This window comes from Equus przewalskii, chromosome 1 (genome assembly GCF_037783145.1).
Source record: "Equus przewalskii isolate Varuska chromosome 1, EquPr2, whole genome shotgun sequence".
In the NCBI taxonomy this organism is placed as follows: Eukaryota; Metazoa; Chordata; class Mammalia; order Perissodactyla; family Equidae; genus Equus; species Equus przewalskii.
Window position 1 is genome coordinate 138,924,221 of NC_091831.1, and position 13,842 is coordinate 138,938,062.

Sequence of the window (13,842 nt, forward strand, 5' to 3'; positions counted from 1 at the left end):
CACATTTCCTAGCAAAATCAAACTTTTTCAGGGTGGGGGGAGGGGGCAGCAGCTCCGTGGCCCAGGGGTTGGTTAAGTTCCGTGCTCCACTTCCATGTACCCGGGGTTTGTGGTTCAGATCCTGGGCGCAGGCTCACAGACTGCTCATCAAGCCATGCTGAGGCGGCGCCCCACATAGAAGAACTAGAATGACTTACAACTAGCATACACAACTATGTACTGGGGCCTTGGGGAGAAGAAGAAGAAGAAAACTTTCCCAACAAAATATATAAGCCAACAAAATAAGCCAATGGAACCCTCTGAATAGTGTTTTTCTAGCTGCAGGTTGCAACCCATTAGTAAAGTAGGAAATTAATGTACTGAGTGCACCATCAGCCAGCATCAAAAACAAAACGAAATAAAAGCCGAAACAGAATAAAATAGAAAAGAATAGGAAATCTCAGACTGCATCTTAATAGTAAGGGAAATATTGTTTTGTGAAATATTTATTTCAATTTTATACCTAAAATGTGTATTGGGTTAGGATGGAAAATTTATGATGCTTGAGACACACTGCTCTAAAGCTGCAGTTGTGGTTTGAGACATACCCTATCAAGGGGTCTGAGAGGGCCAGCCTGGGTGACCTAGTGGCTAAGTTGAGCATCCTCCCTTTCCAGCCCAGTTTGGATCCTGGGGCAGGACATACACTACTCCTCTGTTAGCAGCCACGCTGATGCAGCAGGCCCACATAAAAAAAGGGGGGGGAAAAAAAAAGGAGGACAATAGGCAACGGATGTTAGCTCAGGGTGAATCTTCCCCAGCAAAAAAAAAAAAAAAAAAGAAGTCTGAGCAGTCCTTCCTTTCCAGATTACATACATATCCGTGTAAAGCCAGATTTTCTTTATATGCTTCAACCGAAACATTTCCCGACAGATTGAACGCAGAAGCAGGTATGAGAATTTCAGCTCTTTTAAGCCGGACATCGCAGTTATTTTCCAAAACTGAAACAATTCCACTCTTCTAATTTTTTTTGTTTTAGGAAAAATAGTCAAAGATTTTAAATGCTATTTATCCTAACCTGTTTATCATTTTAAAGTGAATTTTTAAAATCTCTGCTATAATTACTAATACCGTAAACAGACAGATGTAACCCACATCATCATACGCGCTTTGGAGTTCTCGATCGTCTGAGCACCGCGGGTCGGCATAAAACAAAGGACTTCAGGCCTGATTCAGGGCAGGCCCCAAGCACCGCCCACTCCACGGGCACCCAGACGGGGAACGCCCCCGTGCCCGGCGAGAATCCTGGCGAATAAGAGCAGACATTGACGAAAGGGCGGGGTCTGTTCACCGTGAGGACGTCCAGGAGTCGATAAGCACTGGTTCACAGCGCACGCGAAAACTAGGTCACAGAAGGAAAGGAGCCTCGTAGCGAATCTTTGCGACACTGTCGCGTTTCGTTGGTTCCGTGCCGTAAAGAAAGCCTCGGGAGCAGCGCCCAGCCGAGGCAGCCGGGGAGGTGCGGGGCAATGGCGGATATGGAGGACCTCTTCGGGAGCGACGCCGACAGTGATGCCGAACGTAAAGGTGGGATCAGCCGGGCTTCGGGAGAGGGGTGCGTGGCGGGGCTTCTGCGGCGGGAGGCCGACAGCGGTCCAGTTCCGGGTGTGCGAACGCTCCGGCGTTGCGGGCGAGTGGTGGCGCTTCCTCCGCTCCTGCTTCAGCGCCCCCTGCACTCCCGGCGGTGCCAGCCTCCCCGGCGGCGGGAATGGAGGGACAGACACAGCGTGTGCACCTCGAGGTCCTTCGTGGAGCATGCGATGCTTGGGAGCGAGTGGAGCGAAGGGGGCGCGGGGCCGGGGTGGAGGCGCTGGCCAGCCTGCGCAGCCCGGGGAGGAACTTCGGGGTCCTGCTCTGTCCTGTCTGGCACAGGGGAGCGCAGAGTAAGAGCTGTTTGTGAATGAATGGAAAGCAAGTGTTCAGGAATTTGGGGATGGGGTAGACGAATTTACAGAGGGCCTCAGAATGCGCTCTTGAATGAAACCAGAGCATGGCCCGTTGGGGAGTGTGACAGGTCTGGGTAAGGAGACCGGGAAGGATACCGGCTTAGCGCTACACATAGGCTTTATGCACCGGAGAGAATGTGATTCTGAGAGCCTGTGCAGAAACTCTAGAATTTTTTCAGTCTGTGGCATTAGATTGGGGAACATATGGGGTCTGTGTTTGGAGAGGAGAGATGAAGGATTTGTTGATGAGTGAATGAGTCTTTATGGTGCATGGAGTATTTCTGGCACAAAGACTGTGGATATTTGAGTTTGAAATATGAATAGGAGTTACTTGAAGTGAGAAAGGGCTCAAGACCAAATTCATAATTCTTGCAACCCTTCAGGCTCAAAGTAACGTGTGTACTTTTTTCTTTAGCAAAGTGCATTATTGTGGGGGTTTTTTTTCCCTTTCTCCAACTCCAATTCATATTTTTTTAGAGCGAGCTCCAGCTGGAAATCTGGAGTGAGGGCTCTGTTGGGATGGGTATCCAGGAGATTCTAGTCAGGATGAGTCTGGAAGTAGAGAATCCTGTATACTAACTCTTGTTCCTCTACCTTTGCTCATGTTTTCATTTTCCCCTGTCCATATCCCATTTGCCCTTCAAGGCACTGTTCTATGTGAACTCACTTGATGGAGTTGTTCATTCATTCAGTAAGTATTTATTGATCCCCTATCATGTTCCAGCTACTTTGCAAGGTGTTGGGGATATAATAATGAAAAGATCATCTCTGTCCCCCCCACCCCCCCACCCCCCCACCCCCAGTTTACATCGATGCATATTTGGTAAATAATTGGATGGGTAGAAGCAATAGTTTAGTAAGGTGTACCCTGCGGTTTCTTCCCGTTGCAAACTCAGAGAGTGTGTGGGGAAGTGATGTATGGAGATGGTTGCTTCTCTGGGCTTCATGTTTTACCTTGTAGATCTTGCTGCTTTGTTCCATCATACCATCGGATAATAGGACTCTATAGGATTTACTTCCAAATCTGCCTTTGAAGGTTTCTGGTGGTCCTGAAGGTAGTATGGATGTGACAGGGTAATTTCTGTTCTGCCTAGCATGTTTCATTATCTCCTTGTGCACAGAGAGTTGTGGAAAATAACTACACCTGACAAATTTCTTGACCTAACAATAGGTAGACTCCCTACCTGGGCCCAGCGTGTCTTTTTTAAACGTGCCAGATTGTCTTTAATTTCTTTAAACAATGTCTCATAGTTTTTATTGTTTAAATCATGCACCTCCTAGGATAAATTTATTCCTAAGTATTTTATTCTTTTGGATACTACTGCAAATGGAATTTTCTTAATTTCGTTTTTGGATTGTTCATTGCCAGTGTATAGAAATACAGCTGATTTTTGTATGTTAATCTTGTGTCTTGTAACCTTGCTGCTTGTATTAGCTTTAATAGTTTTTTTTTTGAGTATTCTTTAGGATTTTCTGAATTTAAGATCATGTCATCTGCGAATATAGTTTTACTTCTTCCTTTTCAATTCGGATGCCTTTTATTTAGTTTTCTTGCCTAATCGCCTCGGCCAGAACTTTCTCTATATCGTTGAATGGAAATAGTGAGAGTGGCGGTCCTTGTCTTGTTCCTGATCTTAGGAAAACAGCATCCATGCCTTCACCGTTACACGTGCTGTTAGCTGTGAGGGTTTTCTCAGATGCCCTCCGGGCTGAGGAAATTCCCTTCTATGCCTAGTTGTTGAGTGGTTTTATCATGAAAAAGTGTTGGATTTTGTCAAATGCCTTTTCTGCATCAATTAGATGATCACTTTCTTTTCCTTTATTTTATTAATAAGATGTTTCACTTTGATTTTTAGGTGTTGAGCCAACCTTTGTATTCCTAGGATAACTCCCATTTGATCATTTTAATATGTTGCTGGATTTGGTTTGCTAGTATTTTGGTTAGTATTTTTGCATTTGTATTCACAAAGGATATTGGTCTGTAGTTTTCCTTTTTTTGTGATGTCTTCATCTAGCTTTGGTATCAGGGTAATACTGGCCTCATAGAATGAGTTAGGAAGTGTTCTCTCTGCTTTCAAGTTTTGGAAGAGTTTGAGAAGTATAGGCATTAATTGTTTAAACGTTTGCTAGGATTCACCGGTGAAGCCATTTGGTCCTGGGCTTTTCTTTGTTGGAAATTTTTTGATTACTGATTCAGACTCGACTTGTTACAGGTCTATTCAGATTTTCTATTTTGTCTTGAGCCAGTTTTGGCAGTTTGTGTGTTTCTAGGAATTAATGCATTTCATCTAAATTATCTAATTTGTTGGCATGCAGTTGTTTGTATTATTCTCTTTTAATCCTTATTACTTCTGTAAGGTCAGTAGTAATGGTCCCACTTTCATGCCCAATTTGAGTAATTTGAGTCTTCTCTCTTTTTCTTGGTCAGTCTAACTAAAGGTTTGTCAATTTTGTGAGTGTTTTCAAAGAATGAACTTTTGGTTTCATTGGTTCTATTATTTTTCTATTCTCTATTTCATTTCTCTCCACCCTAGTCTTTATTATTTCTTTCCTTCTGCTTACTTTGGGTTTAGTTTCCTTTTTCTAGTTTCTTAAAGTAAAGGATTAGGTTACCAATTTGGGATTTTTCTTTTTCAACGTAGATGTTTACAGCTGCAAATTTCCCTTCAAGCACTGTTTTGTATGCATCCCTTAAGTATTGGTGTGCTGTGTTTTCATATTCATTCATCTCAGAATATTTTCTAATTTCCTTTACAATTTCTTCTTTGAACCCTTGATTATTTGAGCGCATTGTTTAATTTCTACGTGTTTGTGAATCTTCCAGATTTCCTTAAGATACTCGGTATGTTTTTAATTTTTTAAATTTATTGAGACTCGTTTTGTGTCCTAACATATGGTCTGTCCTGGAGAATGTTCTACGTGCGCTTGGGCAGCATGGAAATTCTGCTGTCCTTGGGTGGAGTGTTCTGTCACTGTCTGTTACGTCTGGTTATACTGTTGTTCAAGTCGTCTTTTCCTTATCCGTGTTCTGTGTTGTTGTCCTAGCCATTATTGAAAGAGTATTGAAGTTTCCAACTATTATTGTCGAGCTGTCTATTTCTCCCTTCAAGTCTGTCAGTTTTTGTTTTTAGGTGTATATATGTTTATAATGGATTGACCCTTTTATCATTTTATAATGTCCTTTTTTGTCTCTCGTAACAATTTTGTCTTAAGATTTGTTTTGTCTTACGTTAGGATAACCACTATAGCTTTCTTTTGGTTACCGTTTACATGCAGTATCTTTTTCCATCCTTTCACTTTCAACCTATTTGTGTATTTGGTTCTAAAGTGACCGCATATGGATAGATTATTTTTAAAATCCATTCTGCCAATTTCTGCCTTTTCGCTGGAGAGGTTAATCCATTTCCCTTTAAAGTAATTACTGATAAGGAAGATCTGCCATTTTGCTCTTGGCTTTCTATATGTCATATCTTTTTTGTTCATTCATTCCTCTAATACTGTCTTTGTTTATAACTAATTTTCTTCTAGTGTACTGTTTTGATTCCCTTGTTTCTTTTTCTGTATATTTTTTCGTTTTTTCTTAGTGATTACTCTGGTGATTACAATTAACATCTTAATTTATAACAATCTAGTTTGGATTAATACCAACTTAATTTCAGTAATATAGAAAAACTTTTTTCAATATAGCTCTACCCTCTCTTGCTTTTATGTTGTTATTGTCACAAATTACATCTTTATACATTGTCTGCCCAGTGACATGGATTTATAATTATTGTTTTATGTAATTGCCTCTTAAATCTAATTGAAATAGAGGAGTTACTAACCAGAAATCCATTAATACTGACTTTCATACTTACCTCTTTAGTTATCTGTACTGATGTTCTTTATGTCTTCATATGGATTCAAGTTATTGTCTTGTCTTTTATTTCAGCCCGAAGAACTCCCTGTAGCATTTCTTGTAGGGCAGGTCTACTAGCAACAAACTCTGTTTTTCTTTATCTGACAATGTCTTAATTTTGCCAGTTTGTTTTTTTGAGGTGAAATTCATATAAGAAACTGACCATTTTAAAGGGAGCAATTCAGTGGTATTTAGCACATTTACAAGGTTGTGCAACTACCACCTCTATCCAGTTCCAAAACATTTTCATCATCCCAAAATAAAACCCCACATCCATTAAGCAGTTATTTCCCGTTTGCTACTTTTCCAGCCCCTGTCAACCACCAGTCTGCTTTCTGTGTCTATAGATTTACCTATGCTGGATATTTCATATAAATGGAATCATACAATGTGTTGCCTTTTGTGTCTGGTTTCTTTCACTTAACATAATGTTTTCAGGGTTCATCCACATTGTGGTAAGTACTGCCTTCCTTTTTAGCTACTAAGTAATATTCCACAGTATGTATATATCACAATTTGTTTATCTATTCAACCATTGATGGATGTTAAGTTGTTTCCATCTTTTGGCTGTTTGAATAGTGATGTTATGAATATTTATGTACAAGTATTTGCTTGAGTGCCTGTTTTCAGTTCTTTTGGGTATTTACAAAGGAGTAGAATTGCTGAGTCATGGTAATTCTTTGTTTAACATTTTGAGGAACAACTAAACCATTTTCCACAGCAGACCATTTTATGCCACCAATAGTGTTCAAGCATTCCATTTCTTCACGTCCTTGCCAACACTTGTTTTTTCATTTTTTCTTTTTTTAGCATAGCCATCCCTGTTGGTGTCAAGTGGTATCTCGTTGTTTTGATTTCTATTTCCTAATGGCTAATGATGCTGAGCAGCTTTTCATGTGCTTGTTGGCTGTTTGTATAATTTTGGAGAAATGTCTCTTCAGTTCCTTTGTCCATTTTTTAATTGGGTTGTCTTTTTGTTGTTGAGTTGTAAATTTTTCATATAGTCTTGATACTGGACACTTATCAGATACATGGTTTGCAAATATTTCCTCACTTTCTTAATGATATATTTTGTTGCACAAAAGTTTTTCATTTTCAGGGAGTCCTATTTATCTATTTTTTTCTTTTTCTTGCTCATATCTCTTTCGTTTTGAAGCATAGTATTGCTGGGTATGGATTCTTGGTTGACAGTCTTTTCCTGTCACCACTTTAAATATGTCATCCCACTGCCTTGGTTTCCATGGTTTCTGATGAGAAATACCTGTTATCTTCATTGAGGATCCTTTATATGGGGCAAGTTGCTTCTCTTTTGCTGCTTTCAGGATTCTTTCTTTGTGTTTGTTGTGTTGTGTCTAGGTGTGGATCTCTTTAACTTTATCCTAGTTAGCATTCATTAAGCTTCTTGGATGTATAGGTTGATCTCTTTCATCAAATTTGAGAGTTTCAGCCATTATTTCTTCAAATATTCTTTCTGCCCTTTCTTTCCTCTTATCCTAAAACTCCTATTATGTATATGTTGATACACTTGATGGTATCCCACAAGTCTTTTAGATTTTCTTCATTTTTCTTCATTTTTTTGCTCTTTCTGTTCCTCACACTGGATAATCTCAATTGACCTATCTTAACATTTGCTAATTCTTTCTTCTTCCTGCTCACATCATTTAACTCTTTTGGGTAATTTTTCATTTCTGTTATAGTGCTTTTCAACTCCAGAGTTTGTTTGGTTCTTTTTTTTTTTTAAAGATTTTATTTTTTCCTTATTCTCCCCAAAGCTCCCTGGTACATAGTTGTATATTCTTCGTTGTGGGTCCTTCTATTGTGGCATGTGGGACGCTGCCTCAGCGTGGTTTGATGAGCAGTGCCATGTCCGTGCCCAGGATTCGAACCAACGAAACACTGGGCGGCCTGCAGCGTAGCACACGAACTTAACCACTCGGCCATGGGGCCAGCCCCTCTATTTGGTTCTTTTTTATAATATCTGTCTTTTTATTGATATCCTCTATTTTCATTTTCATTGTCTGGGCTTCTTTAGGGACAGTTTCTAGCGTTTTTTTTTCATATGTATGAGCCATACTTCCTTGTTTTTTGCATGCCTTATAATTTTTTGTTGATAACTGGGCATTTTGAATATTATAATATGACAACTCAAGAGATCATGTTCTCCCCTCTCCCCAGGATCTGTCGTTGCTGTTTATTTTAGTGGTGGTTGTTTAGTGACTCTTGAACTAATATTGTAAAGTCTGCAATCTTTGTCATGTGTGGCCACTGAAGTCTCTGTTACGTTAGCTTAGTGGTCAGCTAGTGATTAGACAGAGATTTCCTTAGATGCCTAGAACAAAAAAAATCCGAAAAACCTCCCAGTTTTTGCGGATTGGCTCTGTGTGTGTGTTGGGGCGTGCTTTTAATACTAAACCAGGCAGTTTACAACCTGTCTTGGTCTTCTTGTTCTGCTTGCACAGAGCCTGAAGGTCAGCCAGAAGTGAAAGCTTAGGGCCTTCTCAGTTCTTTCTTGAATGTGTGCACAGCTCTGAGGAAGTGTGTGGGCTTCCAGATCTCTAGGAATATGTGGGAGCTTTTAAAAGCCCTTACTCCCTATATCCCGTATTATGCCATTCCTCAGCCTTTTTTCTTTTTTTTAAGATTTTTTTTATTCTTTCTTTTTCTCACCAAAGCCCCCTGGTACATAGTTGTATATTTTTAGTTGTGGGTCCTTCTAGTTGTGCCCCCAGCCTTTCTTCCCAGGCCTTTTGGTTAGGCTGTTGTTTGCCTCAGCTGCTATCCATTGTCCCAGGCAAAGGCAACTAATACATGTACCTGTGAATGTTTTTTGACAGATACTCCCAGGTAGCCACCTCAGCACTGGGAGGGTTCCAAGTTAAGTGAGAATAAAGTTAAAAGCTTTGAGCCAGTCATTCAGTGATGCGTCAGACAGATCAAAACTAACAACCATGATTCTTTGTGAATGAGGTCGCTTCTGCTCCCTGCAGTAGCAGTACATGTATCAGAAATTCAGGCTGTTATCTTCAAGCCACCATTGAGCTTGGGGGTGGGTTGTTGTGGGGGGACCAGCTTAAGTTAAAACACCACAAAACTTTGTTTTCTTACTGAGATTCAGCTGGTTTTTCTCGTTAAGCGTTTCCCTGGTTGCTACAACTTTTGGTTAATTTCCAGAATACCAAGAAAGTGGATTCTAACAGTTTTTGACAAATGTGTTCATTGCTTTTATGTTGGGATGTACTTTTGGTGTTTTTTACTCCGTCTTTTTTGCTGACATCATCTTGTGTTTATATGGTCCCATAGATTCTGATTCTGGATCAGACTCTGATTCTGACCAAGAGAACGTTGCTTCTGGGAGTAATGCCTCTGGAAGTGAAAGTGATCAAGATGAAAGAGGTGATTCAGGAAAACCAAGTAATAAGGAACTGTTTGGAGATGACAGTGAGGATGAGGGAGCTTCTCATCATAGTGGGAGTGATAATCACTCTGAAAGATCGGACAATAGATCAGAAGCTTCTGAGCGTTCTGACCATGAAGACAATGACCCCTCAGATGTAGATCAGCACAGTGGATCAGAAGCCCATAATGACGATGAAGATGAAGGTCATAGATCAGATGGAGGGAGCCATCACTCAGAAGCAGAAGGCTCTGAAAAAGCACATTCAGATGATGAAAAATGGGGCAGAGAAGATAAAAGTGACCAGTCAGATGATGAAAAGATACAAAATTCTGATGATGAAGAGAGGGCACAAGCATCTGATGAAGATAAGCTGCAGAATTCTGATGATGACGAGAAAATGCAGAACACAGATGACGAGGAGAGGCCTCAGCTGTCAGATGATGAGAGGCAGCAACTGTCTGAGGAGGAGAAGGCTAATTCTGATGAAGAACGGCCAGCAGCTTCTGATAATGATGATGAGAAGCAGAATTCTGATGATGAAGAACGGCCGCAGTTGTCTGATGAGGAGAAAATGCAAAATTCTGATGATGAAAGGCCACAGGCCTCGGATGAAGAACGCAGGCCTTCAGATGATGAAGAGGAACAGGACCATAAGTCAGGTAATACGTTTATGAGAACCAAAATGGTTTCGTAGAAGCATCCAGATACAGCAGTGGCCCATTGGTTTTTTCTTTTTTACATTCCCACCTTTAGTACCCTGTTTTTTTTCTTCTGTCCCTTCATTTCAACCTTTTCTAACTCTATGCATTTTGCTTTTTAAAAATTTTCCTATTCCATTTATATTTCTATCTATTCCCCTTCCATTTATTAATTGATGATAGATCAGGAAGAAAAAAATTTGAAGAGGACAGTCCCGAAAACAGATGTATGGTGCTAAGGCAGCTAGATAATGAATAGAGTTGGTTCCATTTCTGTGGGTAACTGAAGAGCATGCCTCAGGAGAGAATAGATTTGCCTGGGGGAAAAATACCATTGAAATGTGGTAACTGTGCTGAGGTGTGAACACCATGTTTAGCTCAGTTTTTTGAGATCCAAAGTTTGATCATCCAGAGGTAATCAGGCTCCAAGGAGTTTACTCAAACTAATCAATTTCACAAGAAACTAATTTATAAAAATCGAATTGCAAATTTGTTCCTTTGAAGAGGATCAGTTATATCTCTTTTATCATTGTATGCTTCCCCCTGGGGAAAATCTACATTGGATGCCAAATTATAATAATCTGGAGGTTGCCTGGGAAGCATAACATCCAGTAAATGAAAACATGGCTGGCTGATCTCAGCTGTGATAGCTTGACGTGTGCGTCCTTATCCTAGGGAGATGTGCTTGGGTCAGAATACTCATTCCCTAAAGTTAACACATTCTTTACGTAGAATATTAAAAAAATTTAGAGATGTTGTTTCTTTGTGTTATATAAAAGTCATCTTGATTAGGTTGGAAGTCTTCCTGAAGTAATACCTGTATGGCTTCATTTCTATAGGTGGGTGATTCTAATTACCTGTTGATCCTGTCTTCTTAGAGAGCTTAAATACGGGAGGAGGGAGTTTTTCCGTGTAATCCATACCTCACACGATAGCATTCAAGACCACATTTTGGCATTATTTAGGAGAGGAGGTCAGAAAATTTTCAGAGATGGGTATAGGTCTGTATAGACTGTAGGACTGCAGTGGGAATTCCATAACTAGTTCTGGGTAGACTCATTTGTGCTGTTACCAGAATCAGTAAGGCTCATGCACTACGTCCCAAATACTAGCAGACTAACATAAGACCAGGGTCATAGTGGGGAATCTTGTAGCTGGTCATCCTGCTTAACCCTTAACTAGTTCTACAGTGGTTTAATTGATTATCTTGAAGTTTACCATTAGGTAAACAATTGTCCTCTCCAGAAATAATAATATGTTTCTCTCTTCATTCTATTTTTACCTCTTTTTTTCTTCTGTAATGAGTAATATATAAATTTAATCATAAATTTCAGTATTACTTTTCTCATTCTACCAAGTTTTTCTGCTTACAAAACCCAGTGTTCCTTTTATTAATTTTATTTTTAAGTTAACTGCGTTGATTTTTGTTGTGTGTGTATGTACGGTTCTATTAATATTAACGCCTGTATAGATTTGTGTAACCACCACCACAGTCAGGATACAGCACAGTTCCGTCACCCTAGCACACTCGCTCGTACTGTCCCTCTTGTGGTCACACCCTTCCCCCACCCCTGACTACTTCTCATCTGTCACTAAAGTTTTTTCTTTTCGAGAACATCATCATGTAAATGGAATCGTACAGTATGTAGCCTTTTTTCTTTCACTTTAGTCTTCTTTCACTTAGCGTAATGCATTTGAGATTCATCCGAATTGTTACATGTATCAGTAGTTGATTCTTATTTATTCCTGAGTAGTTTTCCATTGTGTGGGTGTACCCAGTTTGTTTATCTCCAGCGTTGCTTTTAAAACACAAAATTCAGAGTTGTGGTGTGACTGTGATTGTGCAGAACCTCTAATTCTGCTCTTACAGAATCTGCAAGAGGCAGTGATAGCGAAGATGAAGTTTTACGAATGAAACGCAAGAATGCAATTGCATCTGATTCAGAAGCGGATAGTGACACTGAGGTACCAAAAGGTACTCCAATTACTTCTTTTGTAATTTCCATCCCTCTTTCTGTCTTTAACTGTAGTGCGTTTCTCACCTGGGTGTTTACTCCAGACTGTAAGACCCACAGAAAAGAGTGGGGATACAGTTAGTATACACAGGGAAATTGTACAGATATGAGAAACTCTCATGCTTAATCAGTTGAGGAAGAGCCTGCTTCCTCATTTATAGTTAAGAGTGAATCTGTTGTTAGGGGGCAGAGGCTCTGGTTGAAGTGGAGGTGGCAATGTCCATTCTTCAGTTTGAATGATGACAGTTCCAGGGCAGCTTGTTCTTAAGTTCTTAATAGGTTAATATCAGATGAAGAACTTGATTCTTTGAGCTGTGGGTTAGATGAAGAGTTCATAAAAACCCAGTGTTGGGGCTGGCCTGGTGGCGTCGTGGTTAAGTTCACTGCTCCACTTCCGTGGCCGGGGGTTCGCAGGTTTGGATCCCAGGTGCGGATCCCAGGTGCAGACCTACACGCCGCTCCTCAAGCTGTCCTCTTGGTGGTATCCTACATACAAAATAGAGGAAGATTGGCACAGATGTTAGCTCAGGGACAATCTTCCTCATCAACACACACATACACACACAAACAAAAAACCCGTGATTAGGTAAGATGGGTTTGTCTTAAGGCCAAAAGATCTACCTATTCATCTCTCTCTGTGGCAATGTTTCAAATGGCAAATTACTATACAATAAGGATGTTAGTATAAAGATTACAGCAAGCATAATTTTGATAGTTTGATTGTACACATCCATTATTGTGCTGAATGTAATTAGGCATTAACATTAAATAGCTTATATAAAGTATCATAAGTAATGTTATACCTAAAGCAAACTTTTAGAGGGTCAACTAGAGAGAAAAGGAGAGAGCTGGACAGAACAGCAAGCTCTGGGATTTACCGAAAGATCATTACATCTATAGCTAGTAGTTATGTGCACAGACTTTTGGAAAAAAAAAAAAAGGTGACCCAAGTTAGAGTCTTTGTGGCTCCATTTTCCAACTATATAATCTTGGTCAAATTAATTATTACACTTCAATTTTTGATATGTTAAAGGGAGATAATGATGCTAACCATCCTCTAGAGTTGTGAGAATTAGATATGGTTATTCTTTGATTTTGTTCACAGTTCTTTATTGAGAATATTCTGTGTGCTAGCACTCTTGAGGCACTGGGAATGTAGCAGTGATCAAAGCAGATCAACACCCCTCTACCTTGTAGAGCTCACATTCTGGTGGGCTCGAGGTAGGATAGGGAGACTGACAATAACACAGTAAGTAAGTTAAATATTTAGTATGTTGGATGGTGATAAGAACTAGGAAGAAAATAAATCAAGAAGGGACATGAGAGTGTTGGTGGGTGGGGTTGTAGTTTTGGTAATTTTATCATATAGATGCACTTTTAATACCCTGACTTCCTTGCCTCCTTCTCTTTTTTTTTTAATTAAGACTATTTTTTTAGAGTAGTTTAAGGTTCACAGCAAATTGAGAGGAAGGTACAGAGGTTTCCTATGTATCCCCTACCCCCACCACACATGCACAGCCTCCCCCATTATCAACATCCCCCAACAGAGTGGTACATTTGTTACAATTGATGACCCTACATTGACACATCATAATCACCCAAAGTTCATAGTTTACCCTACAGTTCACGCTTGGTGGTGTATGTTCTGTGGGTTTGGACAAATGTATAATGATGTATAACCATCATTATGGTATCATACAGAGTAGTTTCACTGCCCTAAAAATCCCCTGTGCTCTGCCTGTTTGTCCCTCCCTCCCCTTTAACCTCTGGCAACCACTGATCTTTTTACTGTTTCCATAGTTTTGCCTTTTTCAGAATGTCATACAGTGGGAATCATGTAGTATGTCAC

The 13,842-nt window shown here is 40.0% G+C and overlaps 1 protein-coding gene across 1 annotated transcript in view; it reads left to right on the forward strand.

Annotated features, from left to right (window-relative positions):
• The first annotated feature begins 849 nt into the window (after window positions 1-849).
• LEO1 (LEO1 homolog, Paf1/RNA polymerase II complex component) overlaps window positions 850-13,842 on the forward strand; it is a 33,994-nt gene continuing 21,001 nt past the window's right edge. The window contains exons 1-3 of the mRNA XM_008516234.2: window positions 850-1,566; window positions 9,184-9,939; window positions 11,849-11,953. Of these exons, the coding sequence (XP_008514456.1) occupies window positions 1,509-1,566; window positions 9,184-9,939; window positions 11,849-11,953 (919 nt within the window). The 5' untranslated portion in view covers window positions 850-1,508. The remainder of the gene's footprint in view (window positions 1,567-9,183; window positions 9,940-11,848; window positions 11,954-13,842) is intronic.